The 22,550-nt window shown below is 41.8% G+C and overlaps 1 protein-coding gene across 5 annotated transcripts in view; it reads right to left on the reverse strand.

The window, feature by feature from the left end:
- LOC138751620 (dual 3',5'-cyclic-AMP and -GMP phosphodiesterase 11A-like) overlaps positions 1-22,550 on the reverse strand; it is a 272,213-nt gene that overhangs the window by 69,652 nt on the left and 180,011 nt on the right. For all 5 annotated transcript variants that reach the window (XM_069914141.1, XM_069914140.1, XM_069914143.1 and 2 more), the window contains 2 exons: positions 18,697-18,804; positions 16,146-16,255 (listed from right to left, as the gene is read on the reverse strand). In XM_069914141.1, coding sequence (XP_069770242.1) covers positions 16,146-16,255; positions 18,697-18,804 — 218 coding nt within the window. The remainder of the gene's footprint in view (positions 1-16,145; positions 16,256-18,696; positions 18,805-22,550) is intronic.

Raw genomic sequence — 22,550 nt, forward strand, 5'->3', positions numbered from 1 at the left:
GTCCAGTACACAAGTTGTACGATTGTTTCATAGCACTATGAAGAGGCCCTCATATGGCCTCTGTAAGGGTGGCCCATGTGCACCTCTATGCACAAACAAAAACTCACAGTCCTGGAGTTCCTTAGGGATGAAGGGTGTCATTGTTCCACGCCTTGACTTGAGAACTGGGGCCAATTTTACAAGCTACTCCCGCAGTCTATCTAAGACTACAGTCGGTAGCGCCTCCTGCGGGCATGAACTCCTCAGGTACAATGAACAGGGCTCCATAAACTAACTCTGCTGATGAAGAGTTGAGATCCTCCTTGGGTACTGTTACTTTTCCCAGGAGGATCCAGGGCAGCTCATCTGCCCAACCATGTCTCTGGAGGTGGGCCATCAATGCAATCTTCATGTGCCTATGGAATTGCTCCACCAGGGCATTTGACTGTGGGTGGTAGACTGTCATGTGGATCAGCTGCATTCCCAGCAATCGCGACAAAGCGCCCAGAGTGCAGAGGTAGATTGCGGGCCTCTGTCGGAGGTGACATGTGTGGATAGGGCGAACTGAGATACCCAGGCAGAAATAAAAGCTCTGGTGCACAAATCAGTCAATGAGTCTATCATAGGAACCGCCCCCCCAGCCATTTAGTGAATCTGTTGATGATCGTTAACAAGTACCTAGACCCTCGTGACACCAAAAGCAGTCTGACAATGTCAACATGCATGTGGTCAAATCGGGACTGCGATGGTTGGAAAGGTTGAAGTGGTACCTTTACACTTGTCCAGTCTGCACACATCTTTGCCCAGTATGTGACCTGCTTTTTGAGCCCATGCCATACAAACTTGTCCACTCTCAGGCGGATCATCGCTTGAATTAAAGGGTGGGACAATCCACGAATGGCATCAAAAAATGCAACATCTGCACACAGCAGAGATGATAATGTGAGGTTGACCTGTGGAAACGTTGCACAGGAGAGTGGTACCTTGCAGTCCAAAGGCTACATCCTTGAGTTGCAGGCTCATGACAGCAGTTCTATAAGCTAGGAGTTTGTCGTCCTGGTGATGAGCTTTGGCAAGCGTCGTGTAGTCTACACACAGAGTGGGCACGTACTGCTTGAATGAAGGAGCGGGACAGGTCATCAGCTGGCACATTTCTCTTACCAGAGATATATTTAACCCTGGTTGAAAACTCGGATACGCAAGATAGATGGCATTGCTGGTGGGCTGACCAGGGATCTGATGCCTTTGTGAAGGTGAACGTTAGCGGTTTGTGGTCAGTAAAAACTGTGAAGTCCCTGCCTTCCAAAGAAATAGCAGAAGTCTCTGACCGTTAGGTACAGTGCCAGCAGTTCCTTATTGAATGTGCTGTATTTTGTTTCCAGAGGTGCCTTCTAAAAAATGTTAGAGCCTTCCATTGTCCATTGGTGTACTGTTCCAACACCTTGCCTACTGTCGTATTGGATGTGTCTATGGTCAAGGTGTTTGGTGCATCATTTGTGGATTGACCAGCAATGTTGCCTTTGCTAGAGCATCCTTGATCTGCTGGAATGCTACTGTCGTCTTTGTCCTCTCAAGTTCTTTGGCATCGCTAGACATGAGGTTAAAGAAGGGTTTCATTATATGAGCTGCAGAGGGTAGAAAGCGATAAAAGAAATTAACCATCCCCACAAATTCCTGGAGTCCTGTGATAGTATCAGGCCTCATGAATTTGAGGATGGATTCCACCTTTCTAGGCAATGGAACGATACCCCGGCTACTGAATTTGTTCTTGGAAGGGTTCACAGTTACCCTGAACTGCTGTAGGTGATGGCAGAATTAACACAGATGCTACAGGTGCTCGTTATGGGAGTGGCTGGCAACAAGTATGTCGTTCAAACATGTGAAAACGTCCCACTGTGTCCATCAGTTGTTGGAATGCTTGTGTAGTATTTTTGAGCCTAAAAGGCATTCTCAAAAATTTGAAGAGGCTAAATGGTGTTATGATTGTGGTCTTGGGTATATCCTCTGGGTTTACAGGTGGTACCTGCACACTGTCAATTTTAGAAAATAGTTCAAGGGTTATCAAAGTCCTCATCAGTCCACATGAGGCAGATGTCTTATGGCATATGCTCTAAAAAAAAATTACTCGAAGAGCAAGTAAGGGCTATAGCTGCCTGCCAGTGACAACAGGTTGTTCATTAACTCCGAAGGTGTGCGGTCCCCCAGACCATTGATACGGAGGAGCCATGCAGCTCGCTTGCATCACGAGAGACTGTAAATGCGGAGACGAGGGCTTTTAGGGCTTCATACCTGACGAGAGCTGATGGGTCCCAAAGGAAATCCACTACTCGACTGGCCGTGTCCTGGTTGAGGGTGCTTACCACATGATAGTACTTACTGGTGTCCATTTCTATCTTGCGAATTTGGAACTGCACCTCAACCTGTCCCAACTAAACTTCAGGTTGAGTGGTCCAAAAGACAGGCAGTTTGAGCGAAACTGCTGCGTTGTCCACGTTGGGTCCAAAATCTGTTTGGGCCCGTTGGGGTCACCGATGTAACAACTGTGTCGCAGTATGAAATGAAGAACGAGAAAATGATCAGACGTAGTCGAGTCGAAATTCAGTAAAAGTCATTTGCTCAGTCACCTGCAGCTTTTTAAAACCCCGCGTGTTCTAAATGATGTCATCGCATTGTGACATCATGACGTCAGTCGGAACCTCCCGAGCCAGTTCGATTAAGCCTCCGGTGAGTTGTGACAATAGCACAGACACATACCCAAAAGCAAACTTTGGGAGAACACACAAATTCTAATGAAAGTTTAGTGCATAATCTGAACCTTCTTTTCCTACAATTTAACTATGATTTTCAGGTTCTGACATCCTGAACTTTCACAAAAGCTTATGCTACAGCAATGGAGCATCAATTCTATGCTCCACTTTTTATGGTGGAGAAATTCAAGGAATTAGAATTGCCAATTATATAATTTTGAGCGCTTTCCTGCTGCTCCAGATTATCCTCAGCAAAATAGTTTTAACAGTTCCAGGTGCTACTCATATCAATGACAAAAGCATGTGTGCAAAATGATCTCAATCTTAATTGCTTCCGCTTCTTATTCTGATACTGAATATCATGGTGGGTTACATAATATTTTTGTTACGCTTAGATCCTAAAGATATACAGTTGTTCCTGCCAGTTGCTGATATCAAAGATAATCATTTTACAAACATATAGGTATCATAATCTTAAACAGCACATGTACCTGCGGGCTCACATATACCAGCATACTGAGGAATGACTTCAATTTATAACAAGCTTAAAGTTTAATGTTGTCTTGACCTTAGAGTAAATCTTGAGGGTTACTTTTTTGCTAACTTGTGCTAAGACCTTCACAAAAATCTTAATTTCAATTAAACAATAAAATGTGCATGAGCATGTTCCAATTTTCTTCATTCTTAATATTTTATATTAATAGTTAATGAGTTAATTTCCCACGCATGGAATTAAATAAGACGAGGAATTAAACACAGAAAGGAGACAACATACATTGTATTCATGTTTAATATACAGTATTTATACTGATCAATGTAAACTCAGCTTTCTGCTTGTATAAGTGAATGCTCCAAATCATTGTCGATGAGCAAATGTGCCATTTCCCCCAAAATTATTCCTAAAACTTCTGAAACTTGAACATAAGTTCACAGGTGAAATAAAGTGACTTCTTCATCTTTAATTCAATTTAATATAAAATATAACTAAATTTTATAATACTATGGATGTCAGAAATCTGATTAATACAAGAAATCCTGGAAATAGTCAGCAAGCAGCAGAGTGGTGGCAGAAAGAGTAATGCTTTATATCGGCAACGAAATCCCATCCCAGAAAATCTTCCAGAAATTTATTCTTTTTGTGTTAATTATATCATTAAAAAAAAATCTTATAATTTTACATACTTGGAATTAATTATTTCATATTTGAAAGGAATCATGTAGAAAATCAGGTGTTGACCTCAGGAAATGCAATTTACTCAGACAAAATTCACACTGTCTTATAACCAACCTGTATTTTGAGCACTTGCAGGCCTTCAATGCATCTGAAGGGCGCAGCCTATGCATATCACCAGTTCAAGTTAATTGGTGCTGCTTAAAGCCAGCCTGTGTCTCTTTACGAGACAAAATGAGGTTGTTGCAAATAGTGGAAGTTTTTCTGAAAATGACTGTAGCATTATATAATGGATGGAACAACACAGAAAGAAGCAAGGTCTATATTTCCAATACCACACTGGAATTCTTTGACGAAGAATTAAAAAGTAATTTCTACAAGGAGACAGGTGGAGAGATTAGTGTGGATTGTGGAGGGTCATGTGGTCTCTCCGTCTAGAACCTTGTGGGAATGTGGATTGTGGAGAGTCATGTGGCCTCTCTGTCTGAAACCAGGTGGGATTGTGGAGGGTTATTTGGCCTCTATCTGGAACCTAGTTGGAAGTTGCATAACCTGCCAATCAAGGTTGTACTCTGCCCACCCATTAGTGCTCACTTGACCATTGGCCCCTTTAAATCACTTCTTGATTACCTGGGTTGGACTTCCCAACTTCCTACATTTTAAAATCCTACTACACACAGGAGCTCATTCTTGGTCCTGACTACATATGCTGCTCTATCTTCTTCTTCTTCTTTGGCTTGGCTTCGCGGACGAAGATTTATGGAGGGGGTAAAAAGTCCACGTCAGCTGCAGGCTCGTTTGTGGCTGACAAGTCCGATGCAGGACAGGCAGACACGATTGCAGCGGTTGCAAGGGAAAATTGGTTGGTTGGGGTTGGGTGTTGGGTTTTTCCTCCTTTGCCTTTTGTTCGTGAGGTGGGCTCTGCGGTCTTCTTCAAAGGAGGTTGCTGCCCGCCAAACTGTGAGGCGCCAAGATGCACGGTTTGAGGCATTATCAGCCCACTGGCGGTGGTCAATGTGGCAGGCACCAAGAGATTTCTTTAGGCAGTCCTTGTACCTTTTCTTTGGTGCACCTCTGTCACGGTGGCCAGTGGAGAGCTCGCCATATAACACGATCTTGGGAAGGCGATGGTCCTCCATTCTGGAGATGTGACCCATCCAGCGCAGCTGGATCTTCAGCAGCGTGGACTCGATGCTGTCGACCTCTGCCATCTCGAGTACTTCGACGTTAGGGGTGTAAGCGCTCCAATGGATGTTGAGGATGGAGCGGAGACAACGCTGGTGGAAGCGTTCTAGGAGCCGTAGGTGGTGCCGGTAGATGACCCATGATTCGGAGCCGAACAGGAGTGTGGGTATGACAACGGCTCTGTATACGCTTATCTTTGTGAGGTTTTTCAGTTGGTTGTTTTTCCAGACTCTTTTGTGTAGTCTTCCAAAGGCGCTATTTGCCTTGGCGAGTCTGTTGTCTATCTCATTTCATTTCATCTCATTTCATTTCATGCTGCTCTATACTACATTACAAACTGTGGACATTGCTGGAGGCATTGTTGCTAAGGTGTGCTCTACACTTAGATCAGGACTGTAGTATTATGTGGGAATATTTACTATTGAGCTGTACCCTGTTGGAACGGGGAACTAGGAGTATGTGTTGAAGTCCCTGTATAGTAAGAGTTACTGAATAGTACTGTGTGGGTGAGAAAGCAGCCACTGGTATTAGAGATTGCTGTATCCAATGTGATTGCTTGCATTATTTGAAGTAACAACTGTTGTTTTGTGTCTTCCCAGTTATTATTTCCCTATGTGTGCAATAAATATTGTCCTTTGCTTATTTAGCCTGTGACTAGATTTGTTTCTCTGTGAACCCACTGAACTACATCTGATCATGTGTAACAGAGCTAATTGCATGCACCACCTGAAGACATAGAAACAATCCAAACCTCACATGGTGAAGTTCAGTATATGCAATTAGCATATCCCTCCTTTGCATAATTACCCTCATTAATATGTCACACCAAACTAACCCACTTGATTAGCACAACGCTAATCATTTATAGTTCCAGCCAATGACTACTTTATATAGCAAATGCATATATACAATTATTTTCCATCACCATATCCCTGCAACCTAGTGGATCATGGAATGGTCAAGTTTCTTTGCAAGTTATGCACAATCCTGATAAAGAAATGTATTCTTCTTTCTTCATTGTCAACTTGTCTATATCCTGCAAACTCCCCACCAAACAATGTTGTGAGAGCCCCTTCACTGGCTTTACCAAAATCTTGAGGGAAAATAGTGACAGCCAACAGCACCCATTTCTATCAAATTTTGCCTAATTCATCTATCTCCATCACTCATCTATCAAAAATTCCAGTCAGTCAGAACCTGGATGTGACCTAGATATGCTCCATCCTATCCTGTACTCATATCAACACAGAGTATATTCTGGGTTAAGTCAGAATCCAAAAATCTGGCAAATGCAATGCAATTTGGGGAAAATATGAAAGGATCTATTTTGACATGGAAATAAAAAGGAAGCATATAATCTAAATGCTGAAAAATCCTGAGTTTTTAAATGCAGAGGAATCTAGAAATTGTAGTACATTTATTTGCAAAAGCCTGATGGGGTAGTATAATTCTTTCTTTGGCTTGGCTTCGCGGACAAAGATTTATGGAGGGGTAATGTCCACGTCAGCTGCAGGCTCGTTTGTGGCTGACAAGTCCGATGCGGAACAGGCAGACACGGTAGCAAGGGAAAATTGGTTGGTTGGGGTTGGGTGTTGGGTTTTTCCTCCTTTGTCTTTTGTCAGTGAGGTGGGCTCTGCGGTCTTCTTCAAAGGAGGTTGCTGCCTGCCGAACTGTGAGGTGCCAAGATGCACAGTTTGAGGCGATATCAGCCCACTGGTGGTATTCAATGTGGCAGGCACCAAGAGATATCTTTAGGCAGTACTTGTACCTCTTTGGTGCACCTCTGTCTCGGTAGCCAGTGGAGAGCTCGCCATAATAACACGATCTTGGGAAGGCGATGGTCCTCCATTCTGGAGATGTGACCTACCCAGTGCAGTTGGATCTTCAGCAGCGTGGATTTGATGCTGTCGGCCTCTGCCATCTCAAGTACTTCGATGTTGGAGATGAAGTCGCTCCAATGAATGTTGAGGATGGAGCGGAGACAACGCTGGTGGAAGCGTTCTAGGAGCCGTAGGTGATGCCAGTAGAGGACCCATGATTCGGAGCCGAACAGGAGTGTGGGTATGACAACAGCTCTGTATACGCTAATCTTTGTGAGGTTTTTTAGTTGGTTGTTTTTCCAGACTCTTTTGTGTAGTCTTCCAAAGGCGCTATTTGCATTGGCGAGTCTGTTGTCTAACTCGTTGTCGATCCTTGCATCCGATGAAATGGTGCAGCCGAGATAGGTAAAGTGGTTGACCAATGGAGATGTGGGGGGGCTGGTAGTCATGGTGGGGAGCTGGCTGATGGAGGACTTCAGTTTTCTTCTGGCTGACTTCCAGGCCAAATATTTTGGCAGTTTCCGCAAAACAGGACGTCAAACGCTGAAGAGCTGGCTCTGAATGGGAAACTAAAGTGGCATCATCTGCAAAGAGTAGTTCACGGACAAGTTGCTCTTGTGTTTTGGTGTGAGCTTGCAGGTGCCTCAGATTGAAGAGACTGCCATCCGTGCGGTACCGGATGTAAACAGGTCTTTGATGGCTTGTTTCAGCATCATGCTGAAGAAGATTGAAAAGAGGGTTGGTGCGAGAACGCAGCCTTGCTTCACGCCATTGTTCATGGAGAAGGGTTCAGAAAGCTCATTGCTGTATCTGACCCGACCTTGTTGGTTTTCGTGCAGTTGGATAACCATGTTGAGGAACCTTGGGGGGCATCCGAGGCGCTCTAGTATTTGCCAAAGCCCTTTCCTACTCATGGTGTCAAAGGCTTTGGTGAGGTCAACAAAGGTGATGTAGAGTCCTTTGTTTTGTTCTCTGCACTTTTCTTGGAGCTGTCTGAGGGCAAAGACCATGTCAGTAGTTCCTCTGTTTGAGCAAAAGCCGCACTGTGATTCTGGGAGAACATTTTTGGTGACACTAGGTATTATTCTATTTAAGAGAATCCTAGCGAAGATTCTTTGGCTTGGCTTCGCGGACGAAGATTTATGGAGGGGGTAAAAGTCCACGTCAGCTGCAGGCTCGTTTGTGGCTGACAAGTCCGATGCGGGACAGGCAGACACGGTTGCAGCGGCTGCAGGGGAAAATTGGTTGGTTGGGGTTGGGTGTTGGGTTTTTCCTCCTTTGCCTTTTGTCAGTGAGGTGGGCTCTGCGGTCTTCTTCAAAGGAGGTTGCTGCCCGCCAAACTGTGAAGCGCCAAGATGCACGGTTTGAGGCGTTATCAGCCCACTGGCGGTGGTCAATGTGGCAGGCACCAAGAGATTTCTTTAGGCAGTCCTTGTACCTTTTCTTTGGTGCACCTCTGTCACGGTGGCCAGTGGAGAGCTCGCCATATAACACGATCTTGGGAAGGCGATGGTCCTCCATTCTGGAGACGTGACCCATCCAGCGCAGCTGGATCTTCAGCAGCGTGGACTCGATGCTGTCGACCTCTGCAATCTCGAGTACTTCGACGTTAGGGATGAAAGCGCTCCAATGGATGTTGAGGATGGAGCGGAGACGACGCTGGTGGAAGCGTTCTAGGAGCCGTAGGTGATGCCGGTAGAGGACCCATGATTCGGAGCCGAACAGGAGTGTGGGTATGACAACGGCTCTGTATACGCTTATCTTTGTGAGGTTTTTCAGTTGGTTGTTTTTCCAGACTCTTTTGTGTAGTCTTCCAAAGGCACTATTTGCCTTGGCGAGTCTGTTGTCTATCTCATTGTCGATCCTTGCATCTGATGAAATGGTGCAGCCGAGATAGGTAAAGTGGTTGACCAATGGAGATGTGGGGGGGCTGGTAGTCATGGTGGGGAGCTGGCTGATGGAGGACTTCAGTTTTCTTCTGGCTGACTTCCAGGCCAAATATTTTGGCAGTTTCCGCAAAACAGGACGTCAAACGCTGAAGAGCTGGCTCTGAATGGGAAACTAAAGTGGCATCATCTGCTAAGAGTAGTTCACGGACAAGTTGCTCTTGTGTTTTGGTGTGAGCTTGCAGGTGCCTCAGATTGAAGAGACTGCCATCCGTGCGGTACCGGATGTAAACAGGTCTTTGATGGCTTGTTTCAGCATCATGCTGAAGAAGATTGAAAAGAGGGTTGGTGCGAGAACGCAGCCTTGCTTCACGCCATTGTTAATGGAGAAGGGTTCAGAAAGCTCATTGCTGTATCTGACCCGACCTTGTTGGTTTTCGTGCAGTTGGATAACCATGTTGAGGAACCTTGGGGGGCATCCGAGGCGCTCTAGTATTTGCCAAAGCCCTTTCCTACTCATGGTGTCAAAGGCTTTGGTGAGGTCAACAAAGGTGATGTAGAGTCCTTTGTTTTGTTCTCTGCACTTTTCTTGGAGCTGTCTGAGGGCAAAGACCATGTCAGTAGTTCCTCTGTTTGAGCAAAAGCCGCACTGTGATTCTGGGAGAACATTTTTGGTGACACTAGGTATTATTCTATTTAAGAGAATCCTAGCGAAGATTCTTTGGCTTGGCTTCGCGGACGAAGATTTATGGAGGGGGTAAAAGTCCACGTCAGCTGCAGGCTCGTTTGTGGCTGACAAGTCCGATGCGGGACAGGCAGACACGGTTGCAGCGGCTGCAGGGGAAAATTGGTTGGTTGGGGTTGGGTGTTGGGTTTTTCCTCCTTTGCCTTTTGTCAGTGAGGTGGGCTCTGCGGTCTTCTTCAAAGGAGGTTGCTGCCCGCCAAACTGTGAAGCGCCAAGATGCACGGTTTGAGGCATTATCAGCCCACTGGCGGTGGTCAATGTGGCAGGCACCAAGAGATTTCTTTAGGCAGTCCTTGTACCTTTTCTTTGGTGCACCTCTGTCACGGTGGCCAGTGGAGAGCTCGCCATATAACACGATCTTGGGAAGGCGATGGTCCTCCATTCTGGAGACGTGACCCATCCAGCGCAGCTGGATCTTCAGCAGCGTGGACTCGATGCTGTCGACCTCTGCAATCTCGAGTACTTCGACGTTAGGGATGAAAGCGCTCCAATGGATGTTGAGGATGGAGCGGAGACGACGCTGGTGGAAGCGTTCTAGGAGCCGTAGGTGATGCCGGTAGAGGACCCATGATTCGGAGCCGAACAGGAGTGTGGGTATGACAACGGCTCTGTATACGCTAATCTTTGTGAGGTTTTTTAGTTGGTTGTTTTTCCAGACTCTTTTGTGTAGTCTTCCAAAGGCACTATTTGCCTTGGCGAGTCTGTTGTCTATCTCATTGTCGATCCTTGCATCTGATGAAATGGTGCAGCCGAGATAGGTAAACTGGTTGACCGTTTTGAGTTTTGTGTGCCCGATGGAGATGTGGGGGGGCTGGTAGTCATGGTGGGGAGCTGGCTGATGGAGGACCTCAGTTTTCTTCAGGCTGACTTCCAGGCCAAACATTTTGGCAGTTTCCGCAAAACAGGACGTCAAGCGCTGAAGAGCTGGCTCTGAATGGGCAACTAAAGCGGCATCGTCTGCAAAGAGTAGTTCACGGACAAGTTTCTCTTGTGTTTTGGTGTGAGCTTGCAGGCGCCTCAGATTGAAGAGACTGCCATCCGTGCGGTACCGGATGTAAACAGCGTCTTCATTGTTGGGGTCTTTCATGGCTTGGTTCAGCATCATGCTGAAGAAGATTGAAAAGAGGGTTGGTGCGAGAACACAGCCTTGCTTCACGCCATTGTTAATGGAGAAGGGTTCAGAGAGCTCATTGCTGTATCTGACCCGACCTTGTTGGTTTTCGTGCAGTTGGATAATCATGTTGAGGAACTTTGGGGGACATCCGATGTGCTCTAGTATTTGCCAAAGCCCTTTCCTGCTCACGGTGTCGAAGGCTTTGGTGAGGTCAACAAAGGTGATGTAGAGTCCTTTGTTTTGTTCTCTGCACTTTTCTTGGAGCTGTCTGAGGGCAAAGACCATGTCAGTAGTTCCTCTGTTTGCGCGAAAGCCGCACTGTGATTCTGGGAGAATATTCTCGGCGACACTAGGTATTATTCTATTTAGTAGAATCCTAGCGAAGATTTTGCCTGCAATGGAGAGCAACGTGATTCCCCTGTAGTTTGAGCAGTCTGATTTCTCGCCTTTGTTTTTGTACAGGGTGATGATGGTGGCATCACGAAGATCTTGAGGCAGTTTTCCTTGGTCCCAACAAAGCTTGAAAAACTCATGCAGTTTGGCATGCAGAGTTTTGCCGCCAGCCTTCCAGACCTCTGGGGGGATTCCATCCATACCTGCTGCTTTGCCACTTTTCAGCGAAGATTAATACCTAGGAAACTAACATAGCAGTCCAAATTAAGGGGTTTATGCTTCAGCTATATTGTGTGCTGGTAAGATAGAATCTGAAATATTTTGTACAGTATTGGTTTCTTACTTAAGCAATGATGCTAATGGAATCATTTTGGTGAAGGTTTAGAAAACTGATATTTGGAATGGTAGTCACCTATAAGATGAGAGGTTAGTCAGGTTAGACTAGTATCTGCTGAAATTAAGAAGAATGAGATTTGGACGTGATGGTTGAGGAGTAGATGATTCCTCTTATGGGTGAACCTGGAACCAGGGGTCAAAGATTAAAATTAAGAGTTTTCAGTTTAAGGCTTTCCCCTCTCCCTCCCCCCCCCCCTCCCCCAATGTGGGTTTCCAGTCTTTGGATAGTGAGCACAAGGAAAGCACATATTGGGTATTTTGAAGGAAGAGTTTCTTGATAAGCAAGATGGTGAAAAGATATAGGGAGTAAGCAGAATTGTTGAGTTGATATTAAAATCAGATCGGGCATGACTTTATTGAATGGCAATCTTTTCTCCTAATTTGTAGAAAAGTATATAATCCTTCTCACAACTTACCTCTTCTTCCCACCTCTCTGAACTTGTTGAATTGGTGTAAGAAAGCACACCTTTTCCCTGTAACTCTGTTAGATCAGAAAGAGTACCTGCAAATAATTTCATCAGATATGTGTGCTGCAATGAGAGTTGGCAAAGGAGAGGGGTGTGGAGGGAGATAGCTTACCATTAGAGCTAAGTCATACACAAGACCAAATAAAAGGAGAAATTGCTCTAAACGCTCAGCAGGGCTGGCAGTATCAGTGAAAAGCGAAACAGAATGTTCAGAGCAAAAACTCCTCATCAGAATTGGGAAAGTGGGGAAAAAAAAAATCTTCTGAGCATTTTCAACACTGTTTTATTTCAGATTTCCCAATTTAATTATTCTAATACAAAAAATGATGCTATACTTACAGTAGGAGGTAAGGAGTCTGAAGGAGAAATGTAATCTACAGGAAAGAATTGATACTCATATAACAAAACTGCTGGTGCACAGATAAACTTGCTTGAATCTACAAGTCTTGTGTCAAGAAGCACATGGGAGCCCAGAGATAGATTTTGCATGAAAATCTACACAGAGAAACACCACCTCAGAAGTTCAGACAGCTTTTATGCATAACGGAGGGTGCTGCTTTGACAAGAGCAGGCGCTGTGTTCAAAGGGATTAATTGATCTCTCAGGGACCTAGCAATCTGCCCTCTAACAGACTACCAAGAAAGCAACAGCACACATCACTATCCTACTCACCTCTTAAAACTGCCCCTGCCCAACCCAATTGTGAATCTGTGGACGTGTCTCCCTGCAGCAAGGACCTGTTGCCCTCCTGAGGGAGGCAACATGTGTTCTTGCTCCTATACCTCTCAGTTGCTGGCACATGGTGCATACCCACAGTCTGATGTTGAGCCATCCAGCTCCATAATCACTTAAAGTTCAGATTTATTGTCAGAGTACATACAACCCTGAGAATATTTTTGCTGGGGGTCAGGCAGAATTTTTACTTATTGGTAACTGTAAATTGAATTCAAGAAAAAAAAAGATATGTATAGAAAAGAGATATGTAAACAAACACTGCAGTGCAGAAAAAAATTATAAATAATATGCAAAGAAAGAGCCTTGAAATGAATCCCTGATTGAATCTGTTGTTTAGAAATCTGATGGTGGAGGGTAGCAACTGTTCCTGATGGTATGAGTCTTGTGGCACCTGCATCTCTTTCCTGATAGCAGCAGCTAGATCAGAGAATAGGCCTGGGTGCTATGGATCCTTCATGATTGTTGCTGCTCTCCGATGGCAGCATTCCATGTAGATGTTCTCAAAGCCTGTGTCCACTACCTTTTGCAGGTCTTTCAGCTCAGAGGTATTCTACCACACCCCCCACCTCCATAACAGCCAGTCAGCACACTTTCAATTATAGATCTGTATACATTTGCCAAGATTTTCAATGAAATACTAAACTTCTGAGGAAGTTGAGGCACTGACGTGCTTCTTTCACAATTACATTCATACGTTGGATCCAGGAAAGGACCTTTGAGATCGTGACTCCTATGAATTTAAATTTGCTCACCCATTCTACCTCTGATTTCCCCCAATGATCACTGGCTTGTATGCCTGGCTAGTTTTCTTTTCCTGAAGTCCTTGGTCTTGGTGACTTTGACTGAGAGTATGGTATTCGTACACCATTCAGCCACGTTTTCAATCTTCCTCCTGTGTGGCAACTCGTTATTCCTTTTTATACAGGTCACTACTGATGTATCGTCTGCAAATGTAAATTGTCTTGTTGTCATACCAAGCCACACAATCACTGGTGTAAAGTAGATCAGAGGCATGGTCATGTAGCCCCATGGTGCACTGGAGCTGATGGAGATTGTGGAAGAGATGTTCTTACCAATCTGCCATGATTGGGGTCTGAAGGTGAGGACATCCAGGAACAAATTAGACAGTAAGGTGTTGATGCCCAGGTCTTGAAGTTTGCTGATCAGTTTTGAGGGAATGATGGTGTTGAATGCCAAACTGTAGTTGATAAAGAACATCCTGATGTATGCATTTTTGCTGTCCAGGTGTTCCAGGGCTTTGTGTAGAGCCAATGAGATAGCATCTGCTGTAGACCTGTTGCTGAAGTAGGCAAATTGGAAAGGTTGTTGCTCAGACAGGAGCTAATATGCTTTAACACCAATCTGTTAAAACATTTAATCACTGTGGTTATGAGTTCTACTGATTAATAATCGTATTTTTTTTAAATATGACAACCAACCTGTAGAACTTGGTAAGTTACCACACTCTTCTTGGCACTGGTGTGATTTAGACCTATTTCAAACTGGTGGATACCACACTCTGCTGGAGTGAGGTTTTTGAAGATATCTGTGAATACATTGGCCAGTTGGTCAGCACAGGTTTTCAGTATTTGGCTATGTTCTCCATCTGGATTAGATGCTTTCTTTGGATTCACTCTCCTGATGGCAGTCTACATATCATCTTCAGATACTGGCAATAGACAAATGTTAGGGGACGTGGGATTTGAGATCATCCTTTCATCCACAGAATCTTCAGCCTTCAATTAGAGTAGTATTGAATTTTGAAATGAGCAACTGGCCTAGTGCATTTGTGTACTTTCTCCCAGCAAGCCTTTCAAGGCTTTTATGCAATTCTCCCAAAATTGGTGGAAGAGTAAAGCAAAAATGGAGCTCACAGTCTGATCCTCTGACAGAAAATACACCAAATTCATAATCATGACCAGCTGGGCTTTATTCACTCTCATCTGTTGTGAAGTTGATCCCGAGTTATTTATCACCAATATACAATGAAGAACAGATGAATATATAGTATTCAGCTAAGAATAATGATAAACATTGAAGTGGACAAAAATAGCACCTTTTACAGAGGAATGCACGTTGCTGTCTGCACCACAATTTTTTTTAACCACTCACTTATTTTAATTTTTGGCACCAAATGACAACACCTAGCTACTTTAGGTTTGGCCTGTAATCTTCAGTAATATATGAAATTGCCGGATTCGCAGTGTCTGCAGAGAAAAGCTGCATGTCCATTCAACTTCGGACTTCATCTCTGCACCCCAGCTTAGATCTTAAATAGATATAAAGTTCTTGAGTTTGCAATGACTCAGTTGCAATGAACAGAACTTTCTATTTAACTCTGCCACCAATGAATTTTCTTTAAAATATGAATTGATCATTTGAATAACAGATGCATTTGATTAATAATCACATATGAAATTCACATCTTGATCAATGAGGATAGTTTCAAATGTTGCAAAATCACAGATTACGAGATAATTTCACGTGTCCAATACATGTCTATAATTTTCTGTAGAAATCAATCCAGCTGTCCTGCCATTAGCTACACTTGTTTTGGCTTTTTAATACTTTTGCATCGAACATTGCTAAAAGTAAAAATTAATACTGTCACAGCCAGGGAAATATGAGTGAACAAGAAATGGAACAACGTTTTTCCTTTATCAGATTAGGCTGAAGGATTTTCTAAATTAAAAATGCAAATAGTCAGGAGAAAATGCAAAATGTTTAATCATCAGAAGAAAGAAAGTATTAGTTTAGGGGAAAAAAATTAAACTCAATTAAATCATTTTTATTATATTTTGTTCTTTATTTTTTGAATTAAAACCTGAGCTTAAAATCCTTATTTGCATGATCATTTTCAACACCAGAATGGCAATATGACAGTAATTTGTACTTCTCAAGTCAGTGGACAGACATTTACTTGGAAATGGATAAGGCTCGACTTTCTGTGGACAGCTGAATTCATTTTGATAGCAATGAAACATCAATGAACTTCAAACATGATCCAGGTATTAAAATTTATTTGAACATCAGAGCAGACGGTATAGATCACTCCATTTCAGAGCATAACTTTTGGAATCCACATTTAACCTTGCATCTGTCCTAATCTGAAATTGCTGGATCATTTGAAGATAAATAACACTTCCATTAGCCTTGGGTCTATTTTGAGCCATTATGTTTACAGTACCATCAAAGTTTGCATCTTGAGTCCAATCTACCATCTTAACAAATCATGGAGGATAGAAAGGCTTGTGTCAGTAAAGAATTTTCACATCTGCAAGATATTTTGATGAAAAATGCACTTATAATAATTGTGCCTGCCCATCTTTCATGGTATTTTATCGGATATTAAATTTACTTTTACAATTACCTTTGATTATTTGGCATTAATTGCAACAGAAGCTTGATATTAGAAAATATGTTTGCTTTAACAGTAATCCATATAAAAAAGCAAACAGTTTTCTTTCGATGCTGAATCAGCGAAATATCGGTTTATCTTTCACTTACTTTTCCTGAAAAGCGTTGTTTGTTCCTCTGTGATCAAGATCATGACAAAGGCAGCCCACCATCAAAGCTAAAATCTCAACATCGGTCAGAATTTCCTGAAAACCAGCAGTCTGAAGGAAGGATATTGGACAAAAAATATCATTTTTATTCACTAAAGTGAGTCCAACAGTCAATTTATATTGATCATAAAATTATACCATTAAGTCTCACAGAGGATTCAGTACCCATTTCACGAAAGGGTACGGAATAAATTTGACAAGATGTTTCCTGAATTAGAGGGTATGAGCTGTAAGAGAGGATGGACAAACTTGGGTTGTTTTCTTTGGAAGACCAGAGGCTATGGGTGAGACCTGATAGAAATTTCTAAATCAAAGAGGGTAGATAGTCAGGGCAGTCAGAATTGTTCCCCTGGGGTAAAAATGTTAAATACAAGGACATGCATGTTCTCTAATCCAGGACACTTTCTGGTAAGTTTTCTCTCCACCCTTTCTAAAGCTTCCTCATTCTTCCTAGTATGAGGTGACCAGACTAAGAAAAATGCATTTAAGAAACTTCTGAAGAGAAACATGAATAGAAGGATTTGGGTAAAGTGCAGGCTGAAGAAATTTGGTTTAATTTGACATCATGTTTGCACACAGACATCACAGGCATTTTACATTTTTAAGTTAAATTAAACGATACTGCACAATAGAAGGCCCTTCTGGCCGATGAAACCTGTGCAGTTCAATCACACCCAATTAACCTACCAAACTCCTACATTTTGGAGGGTGGGAGGAAACTAGAGCCCCTGGAGACAACCCAAGCAGTCACAGGGAAAATGTACAAACTCCTTACAGACAGCATCCAATTTGAAGCCGGGTCGCTGGTGCGGTAATAGTATTGCATTAATCACGATACAAAATCTGAAGGGCTTGTTTCTGTGCTGTATTCTTCTAGGTTTAAGATTAAACCCTATATTAAGCAGCAACTCACTTTTGATGATATTTACAAATCGAGATGAGATTTGGAGAGGCCATCTGCAGGTGGCTGTCTTTTCATTTCCTTGTGGTATCCATCAGATTTGGGTGGTTTTATCAGACTTCTAGAAGAGAGGCTGAGCTCACTCCCCAGACCACAGTAGTGATGCTGAAGTGGAGAAACTTTCAAGTTCCTAGGGGTGAACACTTCCAGCAACCTGTTCTGGTCCGCTCAAGTCAAGGCAAAAGCCAAGAATGTGCACCAATGCCTCTACTTCCACAGAAACGCAAGGATCTGCACACCTTAACAGCTTCTACAGGTGTACCATTAAGAGTATCCTATTAGGATGCTTCACTGTATGATGCAGCAACTACTCGAGCCAAGATTGCCAGAAACTGCCATCAAATAACATTCACTCCCACCATCATCTCCATCTACAACTCCTACTGCTAACATATTAAAAGACTACCTTGGTCACACACTCTTCACCTCCCTCACATCAGATTATGAATGTGAGATCACGTACCACCAGATTCATGGACACACTTCTGAATGAACCTCAAAATAGTAAAATGATGTGACCTTGACTCTATACCAACTGATCTCTCCCTGTGTCTCTGCACTTTTGTTCTGTGATTTACTTAGTATACTATGCATGAGAACATCTAACTTGTATGCTCACAAAATAATCTCTATCACTGCATCTTTGGTGCATATGACAATAAACTTGAACTTGAGTGGTTTCAGTAACTGCAGTGGATTTTGAGGATGGAACACACTGTAACCATGCTAAAGAATTAGGGTGCCAATTTAGTGGACTGCTTTATCATGGATGGTGGAGATTTTCATGAGCATTGTTAGAATTGGAGTCATCAGGCGTTGAAATTGTGATTTGTGCCTTATAGATGGTGAAAGCAATGCAGTCTTCAGAGAGGACTCACTTGTTATAGGATACACAACCCTTTTGTAGCTATGTTACTTTTGGACAATGTCAGTGGTGGGAAACTCAACAATGATAAAGGCACTGAACATTAAAAATTAATGTTAGCACATGTTCCGCACACATCAAAGACACTAATAAAATGATGGATGAGAAAACAAATGGACCAGTTCTAAGATGAATAATTGCTTTTGGTCAATACTGGTCAAAGCAGAAAATATGTTTGAAAATGGACAATGAAGTTCAGTTGTAGAATTGTTACCAAATCATAATAATTGTATTTTGTTACCCAATTGTGCAAAATTTCTTTAAATTACAAAATTAGCATTGACCATAGCATCCATCATTTATTTTCACATCAAATTTTTAATTGATTTACACCAGCAACTTTCAGGTGAAATAATATAGATGGAATTTGTATAACAGTTAAAAGTTAGAATTCAACCAGATAATTGGAGCATGTTTATGGAAAATAATTATGGAATTTATCAACTTGCCTGTATCAAGCAAAACCTACAAATACTTGTGTTAACGTTGTGGAATCAATTGGAGTTTGTGCCTCTTAACAATATCTTCATTAACTGGTGTCATCTACTTCATGGAATGATTTACATCCATAGTCTTTACATATATCTAACAAAAGCTCTGACTTACTGTAATCATTGCAAACATGCATTGGGCAACATTAAATGCATGACGCCAGTTGTGATATGGAACTGGGCGGTAATTTTTTCTCACAGTGAGCAGCCAGCGACACAGAACCTGAAATAACAATGAAATTTGTATGTATTAAATACTTCTGACAGTTAAAACTGATGTCCAAGTCAAATATGTTTCTCTTTTCTTTTGGTATTGATATAAAGTAAGAGGTAGCTTGAAGGAAAATCCTTCATTTTGATTACAGATAGATTTATATTTAATTTAATTTTTGTTTGGTAACTTAGAATTAGGAATTCTATTTTTGTTGTAAGTACTATTCAGAAAATAATAACCAGTTTACAATGACATAATAATGAAATTTAGCCTGTGGAATAATTGTGAAATAAAATAATCAAGTTAAAATGTGCTAAATGGCTAGGCAAAAAAAAAGTCTTATTAAAAGCACAGATTTATAAGTTTATGGAAAGTTATCATTTCATCAAAAAAGGAAAGAAGGAACAGAGCCAAGCAGAAAGTACCATCTTTCTCAGTCAATCTGTACAGTTGCTGGTGTTCAGGATTAATTCATAAAATCAAAGGTTTGGCCTCAGAACTGAATGTCAGCTTTGAATTAAACTCTGGAGTTCACTTAAATCCACGACCTCTGATTCAGCCACAGAGATGCAAATAATCTAAATGCCTTTTTCAGAGTTTGCCAATTATTTGGTTTTGCTATGTTATTAAACAAAAAGCTATTTAATGGAGATCCATCTGGAGTTGCAATTTCATTTTGTGGAAATAATCAAAGATTCATCAGACATCAACTGAAGATAAAGTTGTCTGATATATTCTAAGAAAAAAAAAGTGGTCCGGAGACAAAAAAAAATGTCTCAGCCAAAAGCAGCATATAGGATGGGAATCATGTAATTAATTCATGTAGGTGGATTGGATTTATCCCTATGTTTATAGTTCAGGTTGAAATTTCAAGTCATGTCAATGTTGTCATTATGATGAGGAAGCTTGACGTGTGTCAGTTAATTGTCCTCAAGACATTTGGAAAATTAGTTCTTGATCAAGATTACATTGGACCGGCTGTTGTTGTTTCATGACCCTAGAGAACCAAATATCAGAACTAAATGTTCACAAGCCAAAAGCAACAGTAACATGAAAAATATGAAGGAACAAAGACAGCTGGGTAGTCTTGTTTATGTCCCTCACAGGTATCTGTAATGATGGAGAAGCAACCATCATTCAAATAGTAGAATTAATTTTGTATACAATGGAACAGAATGACTTCTGACAGCATTGGACATAAGAGTCCCTCTTGCACTCATTACTGAGGTGTATTCAGTCTATTCATTCTCTTTACATGGGATTCCATCTGGTAAAAGATACACATGACATCTCTTAGAGATTAAATGAGTACCTCCTGCCTTTCTGGCATTTTAGCACAAAGTGAACATAATCAGAAGGAAACTTGTGTAGCAGCATTTATAGGGAATTAGTACACTTTTGGATTGATATCACATCATATGTAAATCATTAATGCTATTTTTGCAAAAAAAATAATACATTTCTGCTGGAGTTAAATGGTCAGAAAATAGTTCCATTAAAAATGCTACTCATAAGTTGCATTCATCCTTAAAATTTTGCAGAATGCAATTTGCAGTTTGATTGTAAAAATATTTTTAATAGAGTAGCAAAACTTTTTTATTTAGCAAAATCATATATATTTGCCCTTTCATTCTTTGTGTTGGGTTTGCATAAGATTTTATTTTGTGCAAAACCTGAATTTAAGCATACCCTTTGTGTATCCTTTTTTTTTTAACCTGAAATAAAAATGTAAAATTAAAATAGAAAATGCTGGAAATTCTAAGCAGGTCAGGCCACATTTGTGGGAAGAGAAACAGTTAAAGTTTCAGATCATTTAAGCTCCTTACAGTGTAATAAGCTTCTTTCATCATCTCCCCAGATCCAACCAAGGGACTTTGATCTGAAATGCTTTCTCTGCTTCACTTTCCACTGATGTGACCTGACCTGTCAAATATTTCCAACATTCTGTTTTTTGCTATAGCCACTGTAGTGCTTGGACAACCGCTCGGTGCAGGATCAGATTTTCCAAACAATTAACATAAGTAATTACACTGATGTGAAAGGAGATTGTTGCAACTGAGCTAGTGTGACAGCTGGAAAAGTGGATGTGCTCCCACTTCCATGTTCCTCCTGTCATAGGTCAAAGAGACTCTTTGTTCTTTGACCCTGCATGATTCAAACCTAATTGGTAACCTTCCATGTCCTAGTTTTAAGTGCAGTCATATCTCAGTTATTGAATTTAAAACCTACCTACCTAACCTTGGCCTGATGGGATCCAACACTTTGTCAGGTTCCAGTATCAGAAAAGTGATGTTCACCAGCTCTGATCGGATTCAGATGAGGCATGGCTAGGTCAAATGTCAATTTTATCCCCAAGGTGACCTTTAATTGGACCTCTGTCCGCTGAGACAGTGAATGTTACAGGGCAAAGGTGTGAGAGCAGAAATGGAAGAATGGAGCCTTGGTCCGCCAAATTTATTCTGTGGGGTCAAGAAAGCTAGCAATGTAAAGCAACAGCAGACTGCAGTGGGGATTGGTAGTGGGCAGACCAGTTTTAGGCTGATTAGGGACTGACTCAGTGTACATTTGATGAGAGGCCAGCTGACTGGAATAAAGATTTGCTCTAGTCCAAGAGAGAACCCTGCTGTTCAACCTGGCCTATAACTGCAACTTAAAAGCATTGGTCTGTTTGAATCAGTTCATCGGCTGACTGTACAGGCTGAGGATGAAAGGAGTTACATACACCAAGCAATTTACCACAGTAACAACAGCAGTTGTATATACCTGGGTTCCAGATTTGGTCATGCAGTATTTTTATTTAACATCAACCCTTGTGTTTGTTTTGTCAATGGTGATTAAGATTCATCCCGCTCATTCTATGCAGTCCATATTTTAAACTGAGCCTATCAATGAAAAGTTAATACCCTAACCTTCCAGATCATGAACTTTCACAAGATACAATGAACAGCAGCTTACCGGGGATAGAGATCCTGGAGTGAAGATGAAAGGTAAAAGCATTCAATGAAGCAGGAAAATCAAACAACAGTTGTTGTGACGAAGGACTCAGACTCAATGTTGCTTAGAAATCTTTATCTCCTATGGAGGCTGTGAGACCAGCTGAGTTCCATTCATGAATTTTTATTACAATCACAGCATCTACAGAATTGCATGTTACTCTACAGTTGTTGCTCAGCGATTTCATTTGAAGAACTTTTCTGCTTATCACATTAGCTGTGCTTTATGCACCTTTAATTATTTAATAAACAAGCAACATGGTGCATTTTAGTTGAGAACTGGAAAGAAGACAAAGCAGCTCTTGATAATCTGCCCTCATTTCACCTATCTCCTGTTGAAGAGAGGCACCTATGTGCTAACTGTCACCATCCAATTGTTGCTCCAACTGTGCAAGAGTCAGCCTTCCAAGCACGTCAGTCAATTGAGCTATTCAAAACAGCTGGAGCAAGAATGACAAAATAGTCTTTAGTAAACCAATATTTCACAAGCTTCATATTCCCAATTTTTTTAAGCTTGTATGAGGGGAAATCTGCACATCGAGGAAAAGCTTCTGTGAATATAGTCAGCAAACCTTACAGCGACTTCCTCAATTTAAAACATAAAAGAACATCTGGCTGCATACTTCCACTACCTTGGATAACTGGTTGAGTATTATATTAGATGGCATGGTTGGGTCTGCCACCAGTTTTGATATCAGCAATGGCTTATGCAGTAAAACCCCTATTATCTGGATCCAAGCAACCAGCCAAAAAAAGGAAAAT

This window comes from Narcine bancroftii, chromosome 1, assembly GCF_036971445.1.
Source record: "Narcine bancroftii isolate sNarBan1 chromosome 1, sNarBan1.hap1, whole genome shotgun sequence".
In the NCBI taxonomy this organism is placed as follows: domain Eukaryota; kingdom Metazoa; phylum Chordata; class Chondrichthyes; order Torpediniformes; family Narcinidae; genus Narcine; species Narcine bancroftii.